Below are 27,920 nucleotides of genomic sequence, written 5' to 3' on the forward strand. Positions count from 1 at the left end.
TCCCCAGTCACTTTCCAGTACTGCATAGGGAAGACACACAGCACAATGGCACCTGTCACACACAGCGAGTTGCTTCAGTGCTTCCATTTGAGAATTGTTCATACGCAAGCTGATTTCAGATGGCAGCAGGCCTTGGAAAAAAGAGGATGAGGTGGGGTTTAGGTGGGGTGGCGATGATGTGCTCTGGGCTCCTGGGCTCCGCTCTGCTGCCCAGGTCAGTGTTCTGAGTGCCCCCAGTGCCACCCCAGCAGCAAGCTGTCCTCAGGCATAAACAGCGTATTAGACAACGAAGGCACATCTTTAAAGAGCCTTCTTATTGAACCTTGAAGATACTTGACGATCCCTCTACAGTCTGAGAAAGACAGGGAGCGAATCACTTTTTATGCTGTATTCACTTTGGGTGTAGGAGATACGTAGTGAAGGTTTAACATTTCCTTCTTCTCTTCGAGCTTTTTCACTTGTGCCAAATAAAAGCAGTCATGCCTGGAAAGATGGCCTGTGCACGGTGACTTACACACTTGCCTTTATGGAGGGGGGCTGTGTTGTTCCCATCCCCTACCACCTGTAACATGACACATGACTAATTCTGTTGCTGCAGCAGGCATGTCCGCACACACCCCTCCTCCCAGCCTGTCCAGCACAAGTCTCCCAGGGCTCTCCTGTTACCATTCTCACTTCTAGGACCTCCTGGGGTTCAGTGATGCCCGTGTTTATGGAGCAAGAGGTAACTTTGACCCAGATCATACGTGTCACGGGAGAGTTTTAAATGTCACCAGATCCTGGTAGGTTGGTTTGATCTGGAGTTGGCTTCAGCCTCAGGCTGTTGGTGGTGGTGCCTGGAACTTCTGTGCTCTCCCCACGGAGTGGTTTGGCCATGGCGTGGGTGGTCTGCAGGGGGTGACATCCCATGGAGTGTGGTGGGGGTGCGTGGGTGCTCTGCAGGGGGTGACATCCCCTGGAGTGTGGTGGGCGTGGCGTGGGTGCTCTGCAGGGGGTGACATCCCCTGGAGTGTGGTGGGCGTGGCGTGGGTGGTCTGCAGGGGGTGACCTCCTGTGGAGTGGCGTGGGTAGTCTGCAGGGGGTGACATCCCCTGGAGTGTGGTGGGTGTGGCGTGGGTGGTCTGCAGGGGTGACATCCCATGGAGTGGCATGGGTGCTCTGCAGGGGGTGACATCCCCTGGAGTGTGGTGGACGTGGTGTGGATGCTCTGCAGGAGGTGGCATCCCATGGACTGGTGTGGGCTTGGCCTGGGTGCTGTGCAGGTGGTTTTAACACTGCAGGAAAAGGAGCCACCCCTGCAGACCACAGGCACCTGGACGCAGGCAGTGGAGGACACGTGGTGGCTATAAAACCTCTGTAAGAAATACTTTCTTTTTATCTAAGTTAAACTGCTATATCTTACTAGAAAGGGTAATCTTAAGTAAGTCAATTAATTTGCTATGATTTTTTAAGCCTTCTTTTTTCATGTTTATTTCTGTTGAGAGAGAGAGGGAGAGAGGGAGAGAGATAGCACGAGCAGGGGAGGGGCAGATAGACGGGGAGAGAGAGAATCCCAACCAGGCTCACACTGTCAGCACAGAGTCCGACGTGGGACCTGAACCCACTTAATGTGAGATCATGACCTGAGCCGAAACCAAGAGTCAGACTCAACCAGCTGAGTCACCCTAATTTGTGCCCCTAATTTGCTGTGATGTTTATCTGTACAAAGAAGGTTGTAAGTGAAACTTAATATATGTAAATATGTTTACAGATTAAAACAGTCCTTGGCCCATAGTAAAATTACCAAGTAATTATTAGTAGCTGTTACTATTATGCTTATATCTGGATTTCCGAGAGGGAATACCTTTCTAAGAAAAGAGGATTTGGTGGCACCTGGGTGGCTCAGTTGTTGGAGTGTCCGACCTCGGCTCGGGTCATGATCTCAAGGTTCGTGTTTCGGGCTCCACATCAGGCTCTGTGCTGACAGCTCGAATCCAGAACCCTGCTTCGAATTCCGTGTCTCACTCTCTCACTCTGCCTCTTCCCCACTCATGCCCTGTCTCTCTGTCTCTGAAGAATGAATAACTGTTCAAAAAATTTTTTTTAAAAAAGAGGATTTGTTGCCTTTCTAGGATTTCTAGAGTGGTTTTGAACACCTACAAGTGATATTCCCCTACCCATTCTCATACCTGTGTTCTTGCACAGACGTTAACAATGGTCCCTGCAGGAGTAGTCACGTTAAGGCTGCTTCACCTTTGCTGTTCTCTTTGGCACGGACAAGATGTTCACGGCGTGGAGTGCAGGGCCTCCTCCCTTGGGGGAGCCGGTGTGCACCCACCCCCCAGGAAGACATCTTCCTCAGGATCTCCATAGGTCTGGCTCAACACTGCCAATTGGCCTGCTTCTAGAACTACTGTATTCTTTATTTTTTTATTTTATTTTTGAGAGAGAGAGACCAAGCACGAGTGGGTAAGAGGCAGAGAGAGAGGGAGACACAGAATCCAAAGCAGGCTCCAGGCTCTGAGCTGTCAGCACAGAGCCTGATGCAGGACTCAAACTCACAGACAATGTGATCATGACCTGAGCTGAAGTCGGACGCTTAACCGAATGAGCCACCCTTGCGCCCCTAGAACTACTATATTCTTGTTGGGTGTTGGGCCACAAGAAAGTATAAAGTGATAAGAATTGTTATATTATTTGCAAGTAACCAGATGCATTGATCTAATTTTATAAAGAGTAGAAAGTTATCTTTATAACTGAAAATAATATTCCTGTATAAGTTGAGCACTATTAATAAGGATTCAGGAAAAAGGAAGAAATTATATCTTAGGCTGCATTGAAATTGTATGTAAACATACAACTGACCAGAAATGCCTGAAGCCTATTGTCAGGCACATAGAGCCAGTGCTATGAGGTGGAACATGTGTGGCCTGTGTCTTCTCATGGTGGGCAGCCATCGTCCAGCACACAGGGAGACAAAGACATGCCAGGAAGGTAGTGGACTCAATCTTGAGCAACACTGAGGTTTAAAGAACAGTTGCAACTTCTTGGTCTCAGGAGCCCGTTATACTCTTCAAAATTAATGAGACCCCAAGGAGATTTTCTTTTAGTGTGGGTTATATTGATTAAAATTTACTGTATTTGAAATTAAAATGGAGAAAACTTAAATATTGATTACTTCACCTAAAAATCCCAATAATAAGCCCATTAAATAATAACATAAATAGTATTTTTATGAAAAATGTTTTCTAAAACAAAACCACTTTAGTGAGAAGAGTAGTATTGTTTTATGTTTTGCTGATCTCTTTAATGTCTGGACTAATGGAAAACAATGGAATATCATTTCTGCTCTGCATTCAAACTGTTGTAGCATCATGCATCCTGTGGCCTCTGGAAAACTCCATTTTGCACACATGAGAAAGGAAAATAAGGTCTTAGAAAATAGTTCTGGCCATGTGGGCCACCTGAAAGGGTATCCTCAAGCCCCTCTTTGAGAAACATGGGTCTGAAGTATTCCATTTTTCAGATAATCTGTGTTGCAGAGTTTGAGTACTACTATAATAGTAGGTATGGAGAAATTACCAACCAATAGTAGGAATGGAAAAAATTGCCATTTCCAATGGCAAATTTCAGGAACATTTTATACCCAAAATATATGCTTGATTTAAAAAAAACAAAACAAAACAAAAAACCCTTAAGTATGAACTAACTCAGTGGACCAGGTTGCTTCCTTACACGTTGCCTTCCTATTATAGTTGATATCACCATTGTAGTTTAAATCTCCTGGAGCAAATTCCACTCTATCCGCAGCCAAAAGAAAGTGGTTCAGGCAGTCTTAGATGACTCAGGGAACACTTGGGAGTAGTATGTAGATGAGACTATATAAGATGGGGAAAATAACTGAGAAAACAGGCCAAGCAGGCAGGTAGTATCAGTTAACAATCTGGTATGCAGAGGGGAAAACCTGCCCCCTTTGCCTTCTTCCAGTGGACTGGAGGCCATGAACGTCTTCGTTTCCCTTGCTTCGAGTGGTTGGTTTTCCAGATAGCGTTAATTATCTACTAGTCAAAATAAAGAAGATTGGATATAATGAAACCAGAGGAAGTCAATCATTTGCTGCAGCAAAACATCTATAAAATTTGTGTGGAAATATGTAAATTTAGCATTGTTTCAAATGGCATTGAGGCTGGAATGCCAGTTCCAGTTGTACATGTTTCTGACATTCCTTTCTGATATCGTCCCCAGCCACCCTCCTTACTCTCGCAGCCTCCTTTTCAGACCCAGGCAGAGGGCCTGCTGTTGCTGCTACAGGACTAACCCCAGGACTCTTTAGCGCATCACATGACCCAGAGCACGGAGAGCTGCCTTTCTCAGCCACAAGTCCTCTAAGTGGATGTACCCACTGGTGTTCTCTGAGCATGCATAGCTTACTCAATTCCATGCACCGTTCTTGCACAAGGATGGGGTACGTTGGCTCTTACTAACCCCAGGAGAGACATCCGAGTGTGGACACCATTTCAGATTCTTATGCCAAATTTATGAGACTTTTTTCTGGAGATGCCCTCAAGTTGGTCCCCTCCCCCTAGAAACTCCTTTGTGTACTTCTACTTAGATTTTAACAGTTTCTAGAATATTCCCCAAATAACAAACTATAGGCAAGAAAATGATTTTTTTTTTTCATTCTGAGAAATAAGTGACTTTGCTTCTTAACCAACACCCAAAGCCCTTTGCAGCATGAGAAGAAGTCTTCAGTCAGCCAGGCTTATAGATCATTCTGCAGAAGGCATTTAGCATAGATGGTCGGCTATTTCTAGCTGCTCCATACTGTGGCACTTTCATAGAAAGGACATATATCTTGTTCCCACTCCTCTATCAGCCACTGCAAACTTCACCTTTACCTAACACTGGAGATTTTGGAATCACATTTCCTTCTCAAGCAGAGACACATGCCAGCAAGGAATGCTAGCATTATAAATTGGAGAACCACCAAATCCTAGAAGGGAGGAAAGTGAGTCCAAGAGAGATTTCAGGACTTGCCCACATTATGTATGAAAGGTGTCCTCTCTATACCCCATTCTGCCTCCAGCACTCCATCAAAGCAAATCCCATCTCCAGCAGCATTGGTGGGGTTGGGGATGTGTACCCCAAGGCATGATGGGGCAGTATTCCCTTCTGAACAACCTTCACCTCTATTGCAATCCTAAGTTCCAGTCAATCTCTGGGACCTTAATTAGATTTAAAAAGTGTGATACTCTTCATTCTATTGTATCTCTCCTAAGGGGTCACTCCAAGAACTTTTTCCTAAGTACTCTAAGAAGGCACCTTTTATACTGTAACCAGTCCCAGTTAGGGGTGGCGCTTGCTTTAGAGAGAGTGGAAGAGTTGAAAACCATTTTAAAGTAAATCTCATGTCCCACATCCTGCTTATGCTGTTGGTCATAGGAGTAAGTATCTTCGAAAAGAGTATATACCTTGGGGGCGCCTGGGTGCCTCAGTTAAGCGTCCAACTTCAGCTCAGGTCATGATCTCACAGTTGGTGAGTTCGAGCCCTGTGTCGGGCTCTGTGCTAACAGCTCAGAGCCTGGATCCTGCTTCAGATTCTGTCTCCATCTCTCTGCCCTTTCCACCCCCCACCCATGCTCTGTCTCTGTCTCTCTCACAAATATGAAAAATAAAACTTGAAAAAAAAATTTTTTTAAAGGAAAAGAGTATACTTTGCAGTTATGAATAGTTGTATCATTAGTTTATTCTATGCTAGTACTTAACACACCTAGACTATTTATAAGAAAGTGGGTGAAGGCTACACAGGATCTCTGTACTATCTTTGCTACTTTCTATGAGTCTATAATTAGTTCAAAATAAGGTTTTTTAAAAAATCAAATGAATTACTGATTAAATAGTTTCAAATAGTACTAAGTAATGGTGAATTAAATTATATTACTTTTGGGGGACTTTATTTGAATGTACCTAAAAACACCCAATAGTAGCAATAGCAGTTACCATTTATGCCACAGTCAGGCACAAAGGATACATTCCATACAGAATGTATGGAAACATGTCCACAGTCCCGTGGCTGGGTGGATCACAGCTAGGCTCAGACCAGACCTGTGTGAAACTAAAGACGATGTGCTCTTCACTTTAAGATACTTCTCTCCATTGGTTACCACTGTTTTGTTGTTTTGTTTTGTTTTGTTTTTTAACTTTACTTTTTATTTTTTTAAATTTACATTCAAATTAGTTAGCATATAGTGAAACAATGATTTCAGGAGGAGATTCCTTAATGCCCCTTCCCCATTTAGCCCATCCCCCCTCCCACAACCCCTCCAGCAACCCTGATTGTTCTCCATATTTATGGGTCTCTTATGTTTTGTCCCCCTCCCTGTTATTATATTATTTTGGTTTCTCTTCCCTTATGCTCATCTGTTTTGTCTCTTAAAGTTCTCATATCAGTGAAGTCATATGATTTTTGTCTTTCTCTGACTAATTTCACTTAGCATAATACCCTCCAGTTCCATCCATTGCAACATAGTTGCAAATGGCAAGATTTCATTCTTTGATTGCTGAGGAATATTCCATTATACATACGTACCACATCTTCTTTATCCATTCATCCATCAATGGATATTTGGGCTCTTTCCATACTTTGGCTATTGTTGATAGTGCTGTTCTAAACATGGGGGTGCATGTGTCCCTTCAAAACAGCACACCTGTATCCCGTGGATAAATGCCTAGTAGTGCAATTGCTGGGTCATAGGGTAGTTCTATTTTTAGTTTTTTGAGGAATCTCCATACGGTTTTCCAGAGTGACTGCACCAGCTTGCATTCCCACCAACGATGCAAAAGAGATCCTCTTTCTCCGCATCCTCCTTGCCAACATCTGTTGTTGCCTGAGTTGTTAATGTGAGCCATACTGACAGGTGTAAGGTGGTATCTCATTGTGGCTTTGACTTGTATTTCCCTGATGATGAGTGATGTTGAGCATTTTCTCATGTGTCTGTTGGCCATCTGGATGTCTTCCTTGGGGAAGTGTCTATTCAGGTCTTTCGCCCATTTCTTCACTGGATTATTTGTTTTTTGGGTGTTGAGTTTGATAAGTTCTTTATAGATTTTTGGATACTAACCCTTTATCTGGTATGTCATTTGCAAATATCTTCTCCCATTCTGTCAGTTGCCTTTTAGTTTTGCTGATTGTTTCCTTTGCTGTGTAGAAGCTTTTTATTTTGATGAGGTCTCAGTAGTTCATTTTTGCTTTTGTTTCCCTTTCCTCCGGAGACATGCTGAGTAAGAAGTTGCTGCGGGCAAGATCAAAGAGGTTTTTGCCTACTTTTGTCCTTGAGGATTTTGATGGCTTCCTGTCTTACATTGAGGTGTTTCGTCCATTTTGAGTTTATTTTTGTGTCTGGTGTAAGAAAGTGGTCCAGGTTCATTCTTCTGCATGTCGCTGTCCAGTTTTCCCAGCACCGCTTGCTGAAGAGACTGTCTTTATTCCATTGGATATTCTTTCCTGCTTTGTCAAAGATTAGTTGGCCATACGTTTGTGGGTCCATTTCTGGGCTCTCTATTCTGTCCCATTGATCTGAGTGTCTGTTCTTGTGCCATGGTTACCACTGTTTTAACAGAGCCCCAGCTTTTTGGTTTTCAAAATAGATTATAAAAGTGTTGTATATGTTCTGTTAAAATTTCAAAGCATCCGAAAAGCATAAAAGTGAATATAGGATAAAAAAACCAAGTGTTCTTTTATAAATCATTCCAGATATAAAATTTCATGTTTCCAAATTTTTTTAAATATGTGTAATAACTTACAAACAAAATTGGATTTATAACCCCACACATTGTTGGGATGTAAAATGGTGCAGTGCCAGCACTATGCACCACAGTTAGGTAATTCCTCAAAAAGTTAAACACAGAATTACCATATGACCCAGCAAATTACTCCTAGGTTATCTGCGTAAGAGAATTGAAAACATGTGTCCACACAGAAACTTGTACATGGGTGTTCATAGCAACAGTTTTCATTAACAGCTGAGAAGTAGAAACAACCCAAATGTCCATGAACTGATGAATGGATAATAAAATGTCATTTATCCATACCATGGATTATTCAGCCAAAAAAGGAATATAGTACTGACACATGCTATAACATAGATAAACCTTAAAAACATGATGCTGAGTAAAAGAAGCCAGACAAAAAAGACCACATTTAATATTATTCCATTTATATACAATGTCCATAAAAACAGCAAGGAGATCTGTAGCAAGAGTGACTGCTGATGGGCACAGCACAGGGTGTATCTGGGATGGTATTGGCATGAGGAAACATTCTGGAAGTAGACAGTGGTGAAAGTTCCACAAGCCTATGAATACACTAAAAACCATGCACTGTACACTTTAAAAGGATGAATTTTTTGGTATGTGACATATCTCAATTTTAAAAATTAGATTTAAGGGCACTCGGGAGGCTCAGTTGGTTAAGCGTCTGACTCTTGATTTCAGCTCAGGTCATGATCAGGTTCATGGGATAAAGCCCCGAGTTGGGCTCTGCACTGACAGCATGCAGCCTGCTTGGGATTCTCTCTCTCTTTCTCTCTCTGCCCCTCTCCCACCCACAAGCACGCAGTGTGCACACGCTAAATAAATAAATAAATAAATAAATAAATAAACCAACAAACAGTTTAAAAACTAAATTGAAAAATAAAATAAAAATTGTGTTCTGCTGTAAAGAATTTGGGATGCTCATATTATATCACATCTCACATAGAAGGGAGTATAACTCTTTCCATGAGCTGTCAACAATCCTCAGCCAAAATACTGGGTACTCATTTTCATGGTAAATATAACTTTTTTATGAAAAATGAGTATACATACATATATATATATATATGCATGTATATATATAACAAAATACAATTTTAACCATTGTAAGTGTGCATTTTGGTAAATATAATTTTAATATGTGTGTATATCTTGATGTCTTCCCATTTAAATATTACCCTGTTGCTATAAATAAAATATAGCTATGGAAGCTTTCTAGTTTTCTGAGATGTGACCCAAATTTTTCTGCAAATTCACTTTATGCAATCTATAAATCAAGATATATCCTAAGAAATTTATTCTGGCAAAATGATGTTTTCAGATTTTTTTTCATATTTTTTTACCATAAACTGGATGACTTTTTCTGTATGTCCTTTTCCCCCTCTATTTTAATTAAACATATATTTTACAAACTTAAAAAAAAAATGAAAATATAAACTTTTGGTGGCATCTACCCATCAGATAATTTGTTTGTTGTTTTAAACATATTTTAAAGGGATGGCTTTTTAGAAAGAATGAATTTCCTATGCAACAAAGTGAAACCTGATACAAAAATGAATGGGAAGGACTGAAGTGAGAAGAACAATACACTGTAACTGTGCCAAAAGTTAGCTTCAGCACAAAGTCTGTCCAATTAGAGGCTGGAGTCATTTCGAGGGATGTGCGTGCTGCCTGAGACGAAAGCTCTAGTTCACAGAGCCATCTGAATCATATCTATTTTTCAAAACAGTAGAGAAGCTGATTTTTTATAAGACTGTTTTTTATTTAATGCATTAAAGTATAAATGTGTAACCGGTCCAAACTTTTAAAATTAGCCACTAGCGGGGCGCCTGGGTGGCGCAGTCGGTTAAGCGTCCGACTTCAGCCAGGTCACGATCTCGCGGTCCGTGAGTTCGAGCCCCGCGTCAGGCTCTGGGCTGATGGCTCGGAGCCTGGAGCCTGTTTCCGATTCTGTGTCTCCCTCTCTCTCTGCCCCTCCCCCGTTCATGCTCTGTCTCTCTCTGTCCCAAAAATAAATAAAAAATGTTGAAAAAAATAAAAAATAAAAAAAATAAAATAAAAAATAAAATTAGCCACTAGCATCCTCTAAATAAGTAAGCATCATTAAATTCAAATAGAACTTTTCTAAGGCTATATTCATAGTATAGCACTTGTCAAAGAAAATTCCAAGGGAACACTGCTTCCAAAAAGGACTTCATGGTTATAAATTGAAGAAACTTCCATTTGTCCAGATCTTACATGTATCTTTTACACCAGGTTTTCCAGAGTCTCCCACTCCAGTGTGTCTGGCTAAGCCACAGGTAGGCTGCATGCGACAACCCTAACCCACCATAGAACCCTGTCTTCTTGGAATTTATGGACTCCACACAACAGAAACTCTAAAAATTTAGGAAAATCAATAAACACTTGGTCACTCTCTGGAAAGTGTTATTTTCCTGTTCTGTATAAAGAATCATCTTTTCATCATACCTTTAATTTGACTCTGTTCCTTCACAAAGAAGGTCACTCTGGGGTTAAAATCTTGTCTTCAACTGGGAAATTTTTGAACAGAAAACAGCATAGAAGTTAATAGCCTAAGGGCGCTTGGATGGCCTAGTCGGTTAAGTGCCTGACTCTTGATCTCGGCTCAAGATCTTGGGGTCGTGAGATCCAGCCCTACGTAGGGTTCAGTGTGGAGCCTGCTTGGAATACTCTCTCTCTCTCTCTCTCTCTCTCTCTCTCTGTCTCTCTCTCGCCCCTACCCCCCTCAAAAAATAAATAAATAAACTTTAAAAAAAAAGAAGCTAATAGCCTAAACAATTAGCAATATGAATAATTACAAGAGCATCAGATGCCCAACATGTTGAGTACTTATTCTGAGCATAGACACCCTAGTAGATGCTGTACTCGTGTGTTTTTCACCCCTTGCAGTAACACAACAGGTGTGTACTGATCTCTCCCAACTTTACAGAAGAGGAGACGGAAGGTGCAGGAATTAAGCAAATTTTCTTAAGGTTTCACAGTATATAAAATGCAGAACTAGAACAAGAGACAGGTCTTGTTGCAAGGCCCATGCTGTACCCACTCCGTCGTAAACGAGGGGCTTGAGCAAAGTCTTAGCTTTGCCTTTGAAATGTAGTCAGGTCTAAGGTGAGAAATGGACATATTTATTGGTGTAGAAAATTACTGTTTGCCCGCCAACCTTGCATTTCACCAGACTGCAAATAGGAAATGAGCATATCAAATGTGTTAGGTCTGATTTCTGCAGTGAAGTATGTAGGTGTTTGTGATAGCTGGGTGTCAGTTCCTCATCCACCAAGTCTCTTGACCACTTTGTCTGGGCTGGCACTTCTCTGCAACCAGGACAAATTGATGCCCACCCACTGGGGAGCTCACATCAAACAGTGAGAGGACGGCAGAGGAACATGAGTCAGGTGGCATGCTCCAGGAAAAAAAAGGAGCCAAGCCAGGAGCAGGAAGTACTGGGCACGTGGCAGACAGAGAGCAAGAGGCAAGTCCGTGTCCCATGTCCTTCCTGCCACCCCACCCACCCCCGGGAGAGACATCATGGGCCCACCCCATTCCTTAGTCTTGGGGAAGGGCAGTGAGAGGTCAAATGAGCTTACCTTTGCACCTTCCCTGACAGCTTTTCCTGACCTTAGGTAGCCCTGGGTCCCCCAGCCCTGTCCGTCACTCACACAGAGAGCTGCAACAGGGTACTTCTCAGAATTAATCAAGAGAGGGAGAGAGTAAATTTTCACCAGGCAATCCCTTTTTACCATGTGTTACCCACATTTTGCTTATTTGTTTGCTTGATTTTGACCCAAAACCTAAAAATTCACAGGAATGCTATTGAGCTTGGTGTTTGTCACAGGCTACGCCCTACGATTCTATTGAAATTGATTTGAGGAACCCAAAGGGGGTGGGGAGGTGCTTGTGTTGTCTAGTGCAAGCTAAGACCCTCATCTTCAGGTTCTGAGTTGTTCAGTTTTGTTAGCTGCTAGATCCTAAGCACCTAAAACTTGCTGTTAAACATTGAAAGAAATAAGAATATATAGATATTTACTCACACATGCATTCTATCTTGTTGAGAGAGCAAAATCTAAGAAGGCTTTGTGAGATGTGTGTGTATGTGCACGCGTGCGTGTATACCAACTAAAACGGGGGAGTTTTTTAGTGTGATAAAATGTAAATAACATAAATTTTCCACCTTAACCATTCACACTGTTCAACATCCATCACACCCCTCCAGCTCTAGAATGTTTCCATCTTCCCAAACTAAAACTCCATGACCATTCAACACTAACCGCCTGTTTCCCACCCCCTCAGCCCTTAGCAACCATCATTCCACTTTCTGTTTGTACAAGTTTGATTGCTCTAGGAACCTCATGAGTGGAATCATATAATATGTGTCCTTGTACGTCTGGCTATCTTTTTTACTTTAGATAGCTTATTGATAATTTTTCTTCTTATGAGTAATACATACCTATTTTGGAAAAAGATAGGAAACACATAAAAGCCAAAGGAAGAAAGTGTTACTTCTAAGCTGCACTCAGATAACCACTAAAATCATTTGTATATCTTTCAGTATCCGTTTCTTTTGGCTTATTACATGTAGGTATGTGCATAGATACATACATAGAGAAAGACATTATAGTTTGTTGCCTGCTTTTCCATTAGCAAGGTATCAGAAACATTTTCCCATTTTCTTAAACACTTCTATGTAACCACTTCAATGGCTGTACAATACTTGATTGGGGAGCTGTATCACAATGTAATGGACAAACTCCTTCCTGTTCTTGCGCGATTTCAAAGGCCTGTTTGTGTGACAGTGTCTTCCCCATCCGAATCAGCACACATCCTGAATGGTGTCTCCTTGGCATTAGGGATAGTACCTGTTAAGCAAAACTGCACATGCCCAGATCATGAACGGGCACTGAAGTGACGAATACCATCAACAGCATCTTTTTTTTTTCCAGGACAGCAGGGCTTTTCAGCTTGATTGACACCATGTGGCCTCCAGCCATGCCTCTGAAAGCACCTGGCCGTGGCCAAGCCCATGAAGAGGTAAGCCAGCATCTGAGGGGCTTCCCCTGACTGACATCTGCACCATGCCAGGTGCTGAGTCAGGCCCCACCCACAGTTCACATCCCCGAGAAGCCGAGGTCCAGTAACTATCAGCCAGGAGGACAGAGATTCAGACTAGTTCACCTCAGTCTAAAGTCCAGCCTCTAGCTGCTTTCTTTGCTATGCCACACTCCATTCTTCTTGAGGTTAATTTATGACGATGTCTTAAAACCACAACCACTGCATGCCATTGTAACAATTAGGGTCTTAGCCTCGTACTAAGTAAGACACAGGGTGTTTTCCCCTCTGCCTCCCAGATACTGTTAGAACCAACATTCAGTTACCAATTAGAGCACAAACTCATATAATGTGGTAAATAAAACCCATGGTATTGGTACAACTACCCGTTTAGCCAGGGATTTCCCTTCTACTGCATCAAATTGTTTATGGTAGTTGCTCACAGGTAGTAAAACTGACTGATTAAAATGTGTCCCTTCTTCACCATCCTCAAATATATCCACCAGACTGGCCAGCGGCTGCTTTGGGCCATAGCTCTGAAAGCTGAAAACTGGGGGCTGTCTTGTTTGTGTGGTAGCTGAGTTCCTAGCAGACTGCTAAGACTATAACTCTGTACTGTGCTAGACCAGTAAACAGTTGTCAACAATACCCATTTTTTTTAAAAGGGAAGAAGTGTACTTATTTTTTTATTTATTTTTAATGTGTATTCATTTTTTGAGAGAGAGAGAGAGAGAGAGAGAGAGAGAGCATAAGTGGGGCAGGGGCAGAGAGGGGTGGGGGAACACAGAATGTGAAGCAGGCTCCAGGCTCTGAGCTGTCAGTACGGAGCCCGATGCAGGGCTCGAGATCATGACCTGAGCTGAAGTCAGACACTTAACAGACTGAGCCACCCAGGCGCTCAAAGAGGAAGAGGTTTCTAAATGGTGTTTTCAGATATACTCTGAAGAATGGTTTGTTTTTGTTTTTGTTATTTAATTTTTTTAAGTTTATTTATTTACTTAGAGAGAGAGCTCGGGAGGGGCAGAGAGGGGGAGAGAGAGAATCCCAAGCAGGCTCCACATTACCAGCGTGGAACCTGATCCAGGGCTCGAACTCACAAACCATGAGATCGTGACCTGAGCCAAAATCTAGAGTTGGATACTTAACCACCTGAGCCACCCAGGTACTCCTGAAGAATTTTTGTTTTTAATGAAATCTTGAATCCGTAGTAAATTCAAAAAGTGTAAAAGTTCTTATGTTTGTTCCCAGAGATAAACAACATACCAGTTTCTTATATAACCTTCCAGGGAGATAGAATGCATCTGTGAATAGATACCTATATATTAAAGAGTAGATTTTAATAGTATATTTGAATATTTACCAGCACACTTATGTTTGCCTTTGCCTTCATTTTAAACAGGTAGAAACTCGTGTGCCTCCTCCTAGCTTCTGTTACATCCTCTCTGCTCATCCAAGTGTGGGACAGATTGATGTCATAGAAGAAGACCGCATTTCTAAGCTTTACCAACCTCCAGTTACCCGCTGCTTAAGAGAAATTCTTCAGGTATCGTCTGTGTTTCTAATAGGGTCTTTAACTACTTTTACTGTATGTGTGTTTTGTGTCACGTTCTAATCATTTTCAACGCCTTTCCAGAGCGATGACCACAGTACACGTTGCAGTTTCTATGCCAGAGTGATTTATCAAAGATCACAGGTAATCGACCCCTCTCTCTCTCTTTCTGATAAGGTGTTAAAAAGTTTACTAAAGGATAACCTCTCATAGAAATTAATGGAGTGCTAAAATGGAAAAGCGTTTTTAAAATCCAGTTATGCGTGCTCCTAGCCTAGGCAGCAGTATATCCATTTCTTGTGCAGGTGCAGCCTGCCAGCCAGTGTGGTATGTCCTGGGTGTGAAACAGCCTAGGCATAGCCCGCCTGAGAAGTTCTCAGCCCCGCACTGTGCATTCCTTTCTGGCACACAGGCAGGTCGTAGGAAGGGGGTAAAAGGAGGACTCTCAGGACTGAGCTCGGCCCCTGCCAGAACTGTCCAAGAGCTCTGAGTTAGCGACAGGTGAAGGAAGCCCTGTGGCCCCTGGGAGGCTTTGGCAGTCCTGGGGAGATGCTCATTTGCCGCCTTGCCACTTAACAAATCAGCTAGGAGCAGAAAAGGGAAAGAGATGTTTTTGGTAAGCGGAACACCTGACGTAAGTTCTGCCAGAAAAAAAAACCTCTGCTGGACCTTAACTCAGAGAGGAACATCCATGCACATCTGTCACCGGAGGAATACAGACCATCCCACTGTTCAATCCTCGTTTTCCTTTTCTCCGTTCACTTCGTAATCATTTGACAGTGAATTGATACCCCTCCTGAGGAATAAGAGAGTGACTGACATCAGTCATTCACAGTGCTTCCTATGAGCCACCCAGTATTTGGCTCAACAGGCAGGGCGACAGGCCCTCACTGAGGGTGATATCCAAGTACCTGAGGTGCCTCTTACCTCCCAACCCTGAAGCAAACCGAAGGCTGACTGCAAATTCCCCCACCCACCGTCTGCAGGACACTTAGTATGTTAAGACATGCTTGGCACCTGGCACATTGCCTATTATTCTCACACACATTCCAGGTCGTATGACTGTGTCATAGGCAGTGGTTCTCTGTGCGGCTGCCATTTACTCTGCAGATAGACTGCTGTCCTCGGGGGCAATATAGCACACGTTGGTGCCCGTAGAGGCTCACCTGCCCACAGCCCCAGCTGACAGCAGAGGTGGGAAGTAAAAAGAGCAGGTGTCCGATATACCATAGCTAAGTCTCACTGCTAGCCCCAGTGGACAGAGAGAGACAAACTACAGGTCGTCTGCCTCACTGCATGAAGGAGCCTTGCCTTCTGGCCAATTGAGAACACTGATACCCTCCTGTCCTGAGTTTTCTGCCAAGAAATAGGCTTCCATTAGCACAGGTGCAGCCTGCCAGCAAGCGTGGGTTTCAGTGGGAGTATGTACCGAAGGATTGGTAGTACTTAGGTGACAGGGGCTTGGAACCCAAAGGAACAGATTCCTCGATGCGTTATAATTCTCTGTACCTACTGTGTTCTGCTCTTGTGGGGCAGAGAATCACCAGAAACCAACTTCCTCAGGGAGGAATTGAAATAAGCTAGGTCCTGGGGCCACAGTGTGGTCCAGCGAGTCACCTGTACGTTACAGTGCTGGTTGACTTTAAGAAGGGCACTAGGAGTCGCTGCAAGAACCTGAGTTTTTAAAGAAGATTCTATTGTATCTCCATTATACAAATGGCCAAGTCATGCAGGTGAAAGAGATATTTACCTTTTTTTTTAATGATTTTATCTTTAAGTAATCTCTACCCCTAACTTAGGCTCAAACTTACAACCCTGAGATCAAGAGTTGCGTGCTCTACCCAACTTAGCCAGCCAGGTGCCCCCTTGACTTGTATTTTGAATAAAATTATTCTAACCTTTTAGATTAATAGTAATTATAGATTCATGTAGGCTGCAAAGAAACAGTGTCCTCCCATGTAGCCTGCCCTGTACTAACTTCTCATACCCAGAGTAGCCACCATTTAACACCCTAACCAAGAAAGTGACATCAGCCACTAATCTGGGGTCATCTTCATAATTAGGTCATTTCATGATAGTTACACAAATGAGACCACGCAATGTGTATCAGTGATGTCTCCTAGGCCAGCTGCACAAAGTACCAAAAGCTGGATCTCTGAAAACAACGGAAATGTATCATGTCACACTTCTGGAGGCCAAAAGTCTGAAATCAAGGAAGGTATCAGCAGGGCCATGCTCTCTGTGACGGCTTCAGGGAAAATTTCCTTGCCTCTTCCAGCTTCTGGTGTTTGCTGGCAATCCTTGGCGCATACACGCATCACCCCAGGCACATGGCCATCTGTGTCTTCACGTGGCCTTCCCTCTGTGCCTATCAGAATCCAAATTTCCTTTTCTTTTAGGGACACCAGTCATATTGGATGAGGGCCTGCTGAAATGATCTCCTCTTAACTTGGTTACATTTATAAAGACTTTAGTTTCAAATTAGATCACATTCTGACATACTAGAGTTAGGACTTCAACCGATCTTTTTGGAGGGACACAATTCAACCTGTAACAGCTCCTTTGGGAGCTATTTGGTCGGGATTATTTTTCCCCCAATTAATAAAATTCTCTAGAGAGTCATCCAGAGAACTAATAATGTTGAACATCTCTTCATGTGTTTTTTTGCCATCTGTATAACTTCTTTGATGAAATGTCTATACATGTCTTTTGCCTATTTTCTGTTTGGATTATTTGTTTACTGCTGAATTTTTATTTATTTTTTCAATATGGCATTTTCTTTCATATTTATATTTTTATTTTTTATATTTTGGTTAGATAACATACACTGCAATATTGGTTTCAGAAGTAGAATTCAGTGATTCATCACTTACATATAATACCCAGTGCTCATCGTAAGTGCAGTCCTTAATGCCCATTACCCAAGTAGCCCATCTCCCACCCATGTCCCTCCATCAATCCTCAGTTTGTTCTCTCGTTAAGAGTCTCTTGTGGTATGTTTCCCTTTCTTCTCTTCCCGTCCCTCCTTTTCATATGTTCATCTGTTTTGTTTCTTAAATTCCGAATATAACTGCTGAATTTTTTAAGTTCTTTATATAATCTCTATACAAAGCCTTTGTCAGATGTGTGATTTGCCAATATTTCTCAGGGTCTATAATCTGTGTTTTCATCCTTTCAACAGGAGTTTTGCAGGGCAGAGTTTTTCAGTTTTATGTGGTCAAATGTATTAACTTTCCCTCTTATGGATCATGCCTTTGTCATTAAGTCTAAGACAAGTCAAGTCTCTTTGCCTAGTCTTAGGTCCCAAAGTTTATCTTTTTTTTTTTAAATGTTTACTTATTTTTAAGAGACAGCACGCGCTCAGCACGCGCACACACACACAAACACACACACGTGAATGGGGGAGGGGCAGAGGCAGAGAGACAAAAAGAATCCCAAGCAGGCTTCTCACTGTCAGCACAGAGCCCAGGATGGGTCTGGATCTCACGAACTGTGAGATCATGACCTGAGCCCAAATCAAGAGTCAGATGCGCAACTGACTGAGCTACCCAGGTGCCCCCCAAATTTATGCTTTGTGTTCTTTTCCAGAAGATTTATAATTTTACATTTGAGTATGCTGCATTTTTGAGTTGGTTTTTTAATAAAGTGTGTAGTTTAGGTCAAAGTTCATTTTTTTTTGCCTAGAGATGTCCAGTGTTCCAGCATTATTTGTTGATAGGTTGTCCTTCCTCCATTGAATTGCTTTTGCAACTTTGTCAGAAATTAATGGGGCATTTTTGTGTGGAAGAGATCTTTTTTTGTTGTTGTTGTTCTTAAGTAGGCTTCACACCCAGCGTGGAACCCAACACGGGGCTTGAACTCACAACCATGAGATCAAGACTTGACTGAGATCAGGAGTCGAACACTTAACTGTCTGAGCCACCCAGGCGCCCCAGAAGAGATCCATTTTTAATAAAATTTTAGCAATAATAATGGTAGTACAGCTTTCAATTAGTTGGTTATTTGTGTCTTTTTACAGAGGATATTATTTGTTACTGATTTTATTCATAACCCCAATGGTAACAATAAATTGATAGTTAATTTCAAAGGAAGTTAGACCATTTTGGCTCATCAAGAAATTAAAAAAGAGACAGTAAGCCAAATCCAGGGTATTTACAAAGAGTATCTAAAATCTTTGAATGCTGTCAGAACTCCCAACTATAGATAATCTTATAGAAATCTTTGCCCTTCCTGAGATATCTACCATTTTTTAAAATGTGATTTTGCTAGTTGTTCCCCTAAAATCATTTATAATTCCATGGTCCAATACAGGATCTTGCATTGCACTTAGCTGTCATGTTTCTTTCCTCTTCAAATAGAACGTTTCTGCATCTTTGCTTATTTTTTAGGACCTTAACATTTTTGAAGAATAGAGATCAGTTACTTAGAATATCTGCCCCTTTGGATTTGCCTCATGTTAGCTCATGACTAGATTCAAGCTATGCATTTTTGTCAGGAATACCACATAAAAATACTGTCTTCGTATCAGAAAGCACACAGCTGATTTGTCCCAGTGCTATAATATTTTACCAGTTGATTACAATGGTGTTATCTAAGATGCTCAAAATCACTCACCATCAGGGAAGTACAAATCAGGATTACAATGAGATACCACCTCACACCTATCAAAATGGCTAAGAGTAACAACACAGGAAACAACAGGTGTTGGCAAGGATGTGGAGAAAGGGGAACCCTTTTGCACTGTTGGTGGGCGTGCAAACTGGTGAACTCTGGAGAACAGTGTGGAGGCTCCTCAAAAAGTTAAAAGTAGAACTACCCTACAATCCAGCAATTGCACTACTAGGTATTTATCCAAAGGATACAAAAATACAGATTTGAAGGGGCACATGCACCCCGATGTTTATAGCAGCATTATCAACAATAGCCAAATTATGAAAATAGCCCAATATCCACTGACTAATGAATGGATAAAAAAGAGGTGATTGATATATATAATATTACTCAGTTGTGAAAAAGAAATCTTCCTATTTGCAATGACATGGATGGAGCTAGTGAGTATTGTGCTAAGTGAAATAAGGCAGAGAAAGACAAAGACCATATGATTTCACTCATATATGAAACTTAAGAAACAAAACAAATGAGCAAAGGGGGAAAAAAAGAGAGAGGCAAACCAGAAAACAGACTCTTAACTATAGAGAACAAATAGGGTTGCTAGAGGGGAGGTGGACAGGGAATGGGCTTAATGGGTGATGGGTGTTAAGGAGGGCACTTTGATGATCACTGGGTGTTATATAGAAGTGATGAACCACTAAATTCTACACCTGAAACTAATAACATACACTGTATGTTAACTAACTGGAATTTAAAGAAAAACTTTTGAAAAAAAAATATGGTGTTTTCTAGTTTTCTCCACTCTAAAGTTAATAACTATCTGATCCATATAAAGGAAGATATTTGGGTGGGACATGGGTGGGAAGATATTTGTATGTAAGAAGATACATTGAGACTATGTAAATATCCTATTTTCATCAAACTTTTACTCACTCATTTTAATATCCATATGATTCTTGGCCTGAATTATTACTCTGATAGTGACCTAATGGTAGTTTTCTAGCTCTAGCTTACCTTCTATATTTATTAGTTGCATTCAGCTATACTTAGGAGCTTTTTATTTCCTTGATTTAATTATGTATTCACTTACTTATATCAGTATGGACCAGTGAATTCAGTTTTTATTCAATGAGTTATAATCTTACTGTTGTTTATTTGGATGTTCAAATTTACCAGATTCAGGCTGGCTCATGTGCCCTTTGGGCATGTTCCTATATCCTTTTAAGTACTTCCTTGCTGTCTGACACAATGAGACGTTTCAGACTCACCTTGTGCTTTCTCTGCTCTGGAAACAGCCATCTCTTCAAGGAGCCCTGGTTGATTTTAATGGAAAACAGCATTTAAACAAAGGTCTGGTAACTAGATGGGCTCATTGCCACTGGCATGTTATTGCCTTCAGACCCTCTCAGTGAACAGAACAAGGAAGTATTACGTGTGTAAACCCATGCACACATACACATAAATCTGTATTTCTTTCCATCTCTCCATCTATATCTGAAATCTTAATTTTACACCAATATCTCCAACTGTAGATCATTACCACAGAATTGACTTTAGGTTTTCCCCATTTCCATATTTATAACTCCCTTATCCAATAGTGAGAAACCTGGCTCTCATTTTCCTCCATATAATTTACTCTAATTTCCTATGTGTAATCAGCATTTCAACCATGTGAGCTCCCCCTTGACCCAAACCCACAGCTCCTACCATGCAAGTCACTTTCTCTGCCCATTCCTGTCAACCAGCCAAATGGAATCCTCAAACTGACCATGCCATCAATCCACGCAAGCAACACCAACTGAACCTCAAGCCAGCCAGGTTGTCATGGTCCAGCCCTACTGACTACAAGGGTCTTCCCAGGCAAATCCTTAGCCTCATTGGATCTACTAAATCCTAAACTCTGACCAAGGGTAAAGGGCAGAATACCACTATAATGAACTTTAAAAGACATTACAACTTTTGCAGATGAAAGAAAATTATAGGGGTGCCTGGGTGACTCAGGTGTCTGAGTCTTGATTTCGGCTCAGGTCACAATCTCACAGCTGGTGAGTTGGAGCCCCATATTGGGCTCTGTGCTGACAGCGCAGAGCCTGCTTGGGATTCTCTCTCTCCCCTTCTCTCTCTGTCCTCTGGCTCTCTCTCTCTCTCTCTGAAAAATAAATGAACTTAAAAAAAAAGAAAATTATTATCAGGTCCAATTGTTTGCTAGTGACCAAGACACGTAGATTCTATTATATACTTGAAAGAATAAAAAAGAAAAAGAAAAATTGTTGCAGATACAACAGTTATTTTATACCTGCTTTATACCACGGCCCTATGCAAAGTCTGAGGGCAGTAATAAATATTCCTGTCTTAGTTTGGGCTGCTATGGATTAAACAGCAGCAGTTCATTTCTCACAGGTCTGAGTTCAAATTGCCAACATGGTCAGGTTCTCAGTGAGGCCCCTCCTGTTGACTTATAAAAGGATATGTCTTTGCATCCTCGCAGTGTGGAAGGCAGGAGGGGAGACAAACTGCCTCATGTGTTACAAGGACCCTGATTCCACCATCAAGGTGACACCCTCATGACCTAATTACCTCCTGAATACCGCACCTACCATTACAATCACACTGGAGGTCAGGAATTCAACTTATGAATTGAGGATGTGGGAGTGGATGTGAACATTCAGTTTATAACAATCTCTGATCCCTAGGAAACCTACGTCTAACAGGAGAGAAGAATGTGTATGGACTAAATATAAGACAGTGTGGTAATTCACATTCTGGGTATGGGAACATGAGATCTGGACAAAAAGAGCAGTGAAATCTCCCTGAGTAGGTCAAGGACAATACATTAGTGCCAAGGAAGGGCAGACTGAATCCCAGCAAAGGAGCCCTTTAAACAAGTACAGGGTTGGGGTTCCCCGGGCTCAGCCGTGTCAATCAGGTTGGATTGTTTGCTAGTGACCAAGACACGCAGACTCTATTGCATATTTGAAAACATTTGTGGGAATGATATCTAAAATAGTGTTGTAATAATCATCTAACATTATTGCTTTTAAAAGTTTGGATATTAGGGGCGCCTGGGTGGCTCTGTCGGTTTAGCGTTCAAATTCGGCTCAGGTCATAACCTCACAGTTCGTGAGTCCGAGCCCCACATCGGACTCACTGCTGTCAGCCTGTCGGCTCACTTGGGATCCTCTGTCCCCTCTCTCTCTGTCCCTCCCTTGCTTATGCTCTCTCTCTCAAAAAATAAATTAAAAACATTAATTTTCTTTTAAGTCTTGGACGTTAGAATAGCTATTAAAGTTAATAGACTTGACTGTGTCTTTGAATTGTAACTAAATGATTTGCTTCTTCTGCAGCAAAGGGAGATTTGGCTGATGGTGACTGATGTCAGCCTGCAGATGCAGGATGAGAATAACTCTGGCCTCCCCAAAACCGTACCAGTCTGTGTGGCCCCCTCATGTGTGCTGAGCCAGGAAGTCGTGGAAGCGCTCGCCGAGGCTGCCCCTCACAGCTTCCTCTTCAGGGACACTCTCCGAGCCCAGGGTATGCTTTCTTCTTCCCAGTTTTGCCCCAGCAGCCACTGATAGACGCCACAGAATGGCACTGTGGCTTGTCAGTGCCTCTGACTTACTTGGAACCGCGTCCCTTCGTGAAGCCAACTGCGGACGTGCTGTGTGGAGTGGAAGGGACCCGTGGTAGCAGCCTGGGGCTTCAAATGACCCCTGTCATGGCCGCCTGGACAGAACTAGAACGCTGGCAGTGCTGACACCTCCTGTGAAAGATGCCGTCGGTCACTCAAAGATGGTCTCTTGGTGGCACACTTTCCAGGTGCAAAAGCCACCTGAAGCCATTGCCTGAAACATCACTTTTGAAAACGAACAAATGCATGGAACATTATAAATACATGCTTAGATCAATCAGCTCTTTTTTTCCAGGAATCAAATTAGAATCCTGCCTAAACTACATATTTTTTATTTGATTGAGGTGTAATTTTGCATACCACAAAATTCACCTTTCCAAATTGAATCCGAATCTAGTATTTGTGTGCTTCTCCAGCTTAGCACACTGGTGGCTTTAGGACTTCCTTTCTGCACAGTGCACGTGTCGTGGGACACAAGGGAGGGGCCGCAAAACTGTGCCCTCTGCCCACACAGCCTGTGGGAGGCTGGCAAAGGACACTGTCCTCACTGGGAGGAAAACTCACTTTCTCTTCAGTGCTTCCATAATCCGAAGTGTCTCTGTCGGCAGGTCAGATCGTTTGTGTTGAACGAAGCGTCCTTTTGCTTCAAAAGCCCCTTGTGGGTATGGCCTCCAGCGCTCCCTCCTGTGAACTGACCAGCCCTGTGAAGCTCAATGAACTGGATTCTGTCACTCAGGTCAACTCCGTTTGCAGCGTTCAAGGTGGGTAGTCAAGTCAATCCCGGTGGAAATGGAAATGGTATTTACATTTTGTTCAATATCATACTTCATATTCGTTTCCTCATTCATTAAGCAAGTACTTATTGTTGTCTCACATGTTCCAGACTTTGGATGTATAAGGAACAAAATCAGAAGAGGTTCTTCCTCTTCGACTCACAGTCTCTATAGAAAGACATCAGTCAGCTATGCACACGATCAGACTTGGAACTGCAGCGTTCAGAGCGCTCCAAGTACTGATTGCCGGGACCTCACGCTGTTAGGGAGGTCACTGTAGCTGCCCCAAGGACAGGAGCTTTGTGCTGCAATCTGAAGCAGGAAGTAGCTAAGTAGGTGAAGGAGTAGACGCAGGAAGAAGGTCTGAAGGGAAAAAACCAGGACATGTAAAGGCTGCTGACAGGGCAGTGTCAGGGAGCACCAGAGTTTGGAAGGGGGCCGGAAAGGCATCTGGATGGAGGGAATGGCTGGAGACTAGGCTGAGAGGCCAACCACTGCCCGAGTGGGTGGCCCTGGCAGGAGTGTGCTCTGTCATTGACAGGAGGGTGATCCAGTGTTTGTCTCTGCAGAGCAGAGTGGAGGGGCCAGGGCCTTGGGTGATAGCCAGTGGGAGGGCAAGCAGCAGTCCCAAGGCATGAGATAAGGGAAGAGGTGAGGTAAACATGGAAGAGGGTTTAGTTGGGGGAAACTGACAGGTTGGGTAGTGAATTCAGTACAGAGGAAGCAAGGCACAGATGAAGGCTGGGAACATACCTGATGACGTCTGAGATCCCGGTTTAGGCTGCAAGGTGATAGTAGAGCTGTTGAAGGGAATCGGACATGGCAGAAGAGGCCGGCTTTGAGAGCACAATTTTAGCTATGTCTTGACGAGTTTAGACGTTTTGATCCATCTGAAAAGACATTTCAGTAGCTGATTGGATATGTGAGTCTGGGGCTCAGCATAGCATTAATATTCTCCTTTTTAACTTTTTAAATTTTTTAGTGAAAAAAGTAGCGCCTGTCCAGTGGAACTAGTGAAAGATGAATAAAGAGAAAGAGAAATTATTTCCTACTGTGCACCTGCCATGCTGCACTCTGTACACACAGGAGCACATGCGTTTGCCCCCTTCGGAGGGAGTGTGTGCGACTGCACGACTTTGTAAAACACATTATCCTTGGGGCGCCTGGGTGGCGCAGTCGGTTAAGCGTCCGACTTCAGCCAGGTCACGATCTCGCGGTCCGTGAGTTCGAGCCCCGCGTCAGGCTCTGGGCTGATGGCTCGGAGCCTGGAGCCTGTTTCCGATTCTGTGTCTCCCTCTCTCTCTGCCCCTCCCCCGTTCATGCTCTGTCTCTCTCTGTCCCAAAAATAAATAAAAAAAAAAAAAAACACATTATCCTGGCGCTTGCTTTCCTCACTTAGGACTCTAGCAGGGATGTCCATCCAGATGGGTAGATAAAGATCTAACTCAAGATATTAATTGTTGCATAATATTCCCTTCTATGAATAAACTGTCTCTCCACTGATGGACATCAAACATGTTCCCCTGTTTTTGCAATTATAAACAAGGCTGAAATAAACACGCTTTACATCAATCCCTACTGATTTCTTTGCAGGAAGATTTCAGGGTCTTAGGGTTCGTGTATTTTTTAAACAACTTTACTGAGGTATAACTTACATCACTACAGTTCATTCATTTAAAATGTTTTAGTATGTTCACAGATATGCAACTGTCACTACAATCTAATTTAAAACATTGTTGGGGCACCTGGCTGGCTCAGTCGGTAGAGCATGTAACTCCTGATCTCCAGGTTGTAAGTTTGAGACCCACGTTGGGTGTATAGATTATTTAAAAAAAAAAAAAAAAAAAAAGGCACTGTCATCATTCCAAAAATGCCCATTGTCAGTGCCATTATCCTCTCCCACCCCAGCCACTTCCCCTGGTCTTAGGAAAACACTGATCTACTTTCCGTCTTTATAGGTTTGCTTTTTCTGGATATTTCACATACACAAAGTCATACGTTGTATGGTCTTTCATGATTGGTTTCTTTCATTTGGCATAACGTTTTCAAAGTTATCCATGATGTACTATGGGGTCAGCGCTTTATTTCTTTTTATGACTGAATGTTTCATTGTATGGAGGCACCACATCTTGTTTTTTCCATTCATCAGTTGATGGACATTGGGTCATTTCCACTTTCTGGTTACTGTAAGTAGTGCCGCTATGGATATTTATGGACGAGTTTTTTGTTTGAACCCCTGTTTTCGAATTTTGGGTATGTATCTAGGAATGGAATTGCTGGGTCATATGGGAAACCCTGTACTTAGCCTTTTTGAAGAAATGCAAAAGTGTTTTCCAAAGTGGCCACACAATTGGCTTGTGTATTTTTAATATTAAAAGATATTAAGTTAATTTCCAAAAAATATACAGAAATTCATATTTCCAAAAGGCCTTCTAAGAGGACCTGTTCCCACCAGCCTTGCCCATCATAAGATTCCTGAGTCTTTTTATAATTTTTATAAACAGCAAAATCTCTGATCCCATTGTTGCTCTAATTCACATTCTCCTGCCTGCTTGTGAGGTTGAGCACTTATTCATTGTGTTCAGGTGATTTGGATCTTCTCTTCTGTGCATTTTCTTTTAGTGTTAAGGCCAAAACGTAACTAAAGTTGTGATTCAAAGTGAGAAATGAGAGCAGTATAGCCTGGTGGTCCTGAAGAAAGCAGACTCTTCCATTTTGTCACCTAACACAGGGCTAATAGAATCCACCTTAAAGCATTGTTGAGGGTTAAACGAGATAATGCACATGAGGCTTTGGGGGCTTGGAGTGCTCACCGACTGGTGGAGAAGGATGACTGCCCCTGACAAGGAGGGCTGGATGACAGCAAAAGCCCATGAGGCAGTGGGTGGGTGGCCTTGGGACCGTCGGGATTTGTCAGGCAGAGTTGGGGAAGGCCTTCCAGACAGATGAAGGCCATATAGAAAACCCACGGAGATGCCAAGGGCAGTTGTAAAAGCTTTCTGTGCTGGAGGAGTCAGGGACCTCTTGGGATGGAGCTGTTTCTGTCTCATTCTGCTATTCCCAGTCATGCCAGCCACGGAGGCTGTGTGACCAGTTGTCTTAAATGAAGCAATTCTGTGAGCGCTGTAGGTAGACTGTGGTACAGAGCCAGGGTTGGTTGCTGGCAGGCCGTTTGGAAGCATGCCGGTAAGGAAGGGCTGGGAGTCTGCAGAGGCTGACTGGACTGTTGGGGCATCTGAGCGCTGGCTGCGCTGGGCCCCTGGGCACACAGGCTGTGAGGACCGTGCACGCTGCAGATGTATGCCCCGGAGCAGATAGATGCGTTGTGCATTTGTCCTCGTCACTGTGCCCACAGCGTGCTACCGCTTGCACATCTCCTCCACCTCCAGAGGCCCCCCTTGCACCTTCATTCTCTCCAGAGGTTGCTCCTGTTCTCCCACCCCTCACCTCTCTCAGAGCCCAGGATTGGTCAGGGGCCCAGAGGAGAGAGAAGGGTGCGGGAGCGGTGTTCTCTGCCCCACATTTGAGGGGAACCACCATGCACCCACACTGCTTAAGCTGTTCAGGACCCTGTTATTGTAAGACCATAAGAATTGCTACCGCCTGTAGCACCGTTTCAGCTAGAACCTCAGTATAGAAGTGAGCAGACGTGGGGCCGGGGGTTTCCTTGCTCTGTTCCTGATCTTAAGGGGAAAGCATCTACTTAGTCAACCAGCTGTAGGGGTTTTGTTTATTTGTCATTCTTTCTGGTAAAGATAGTTTCTCTTTATTCCATACTTTGCAAGAAAAAATATTAGCTCTTTTGTGCTTCTTTTACTCCACTCTTCCTTGCCACCTTCTTACAGTTGTTTCTGTACTTTATAGTATAAAGATTGGTGATATTCTCTTCTATAACCATAATTAAGCCTTGAACACTGTCTACAGATTGATTTTTTTTTTAGATTTTCAAAGGTGAAAATCAATAAATGGTATTTTTAGTGTTATGATTATATAAATATTTTTCACCGAATAGGAAAATAGTATACTGTACTTCTGTTTCCTTGTTTGTTTGGGTTTTGTTTGTTTGTTTAATTTACATACAAGTTAGTTAGCATATAGCGCAACACTGATTTCAGGAGTAGATTCCTTAGTGCCCCTTCCCCATTTAGCCCATCCCCCCTCCCACAACCCCTCCAGTAACCCTCAGTTTGTTCTCCATATTTATGAGTCTCTTCTCTTTTGTCCCCCTCCCTGTTTTTATATTATTTTTGTTTCCCTTCCTTTATGTTCATCTGTTTTGTCTCTTAAAGTCCTCGTATGAGTGAAGTCATATGATATTTGTCTTTTTCTCACTGAGTAATTTTGCTTAGCATAATACCCTCTAATTCCATCCACGGAGTTGCAAATGGCAAGATTTCATTCTTTTTGATTGCCGAGTAATACTCCATTGTATGTATATATATACCACATCTTTATCCATTCATCTGTTGATGGACATTGGGTCTCTTTCCATACTTTGGGTATT

General features: G+C 42.6%; 1 protein-coding gene across 1 annotated transcript in view; it reads left to right on the top strand.

The window, feature by feature from the left end:
* The window catches only part of SPIDR (scaffold protein involved in DNA repair), a 481,060-nt gene that overhangs the window by 434,598 nt on the left and 18,542 nt on the right, over positions 1–27,920 (top strand). The window contains exons 12-16 of the mRNA XM_019428877.2: positions 12,750–12,837; positions 14,255–14,398; positions 14,489–14,548; positions 22,360–22,546; positions 23,252–23,404. Of these exons, the coding sequence (XP_019284422.2) occupies positions 12,750–12,837; positions 14,255–14,398; positions 14,489–14,548; positions 22,360–22,546; positions 23,252–23,404 (632 nt within the window). The remainder of the gene's footprint in view (positions 1–12,749; positions 12,838–14,254; positions 14,399–14,488; positions 14,549–22,359; positions 22,547–23,251; positions 23,405–27,920) is intronic.

The sequence above is a fragment of the Panthera pardus genome, unplaced genomic scaffold (genome assembly GCF_024362965.1).
Source record: "Panthera pardus isolate Hobbes unplaced genomic scaffold, ASM2436296v1 HiC_scaffold_7, whole genome shotgun sequence".
NCBI classification, from domain to species: Eukaryota; Metazoa; Chordata; class Mammalia; order Carnivora; family Felidae; genus Panthera; species Panthera pardus.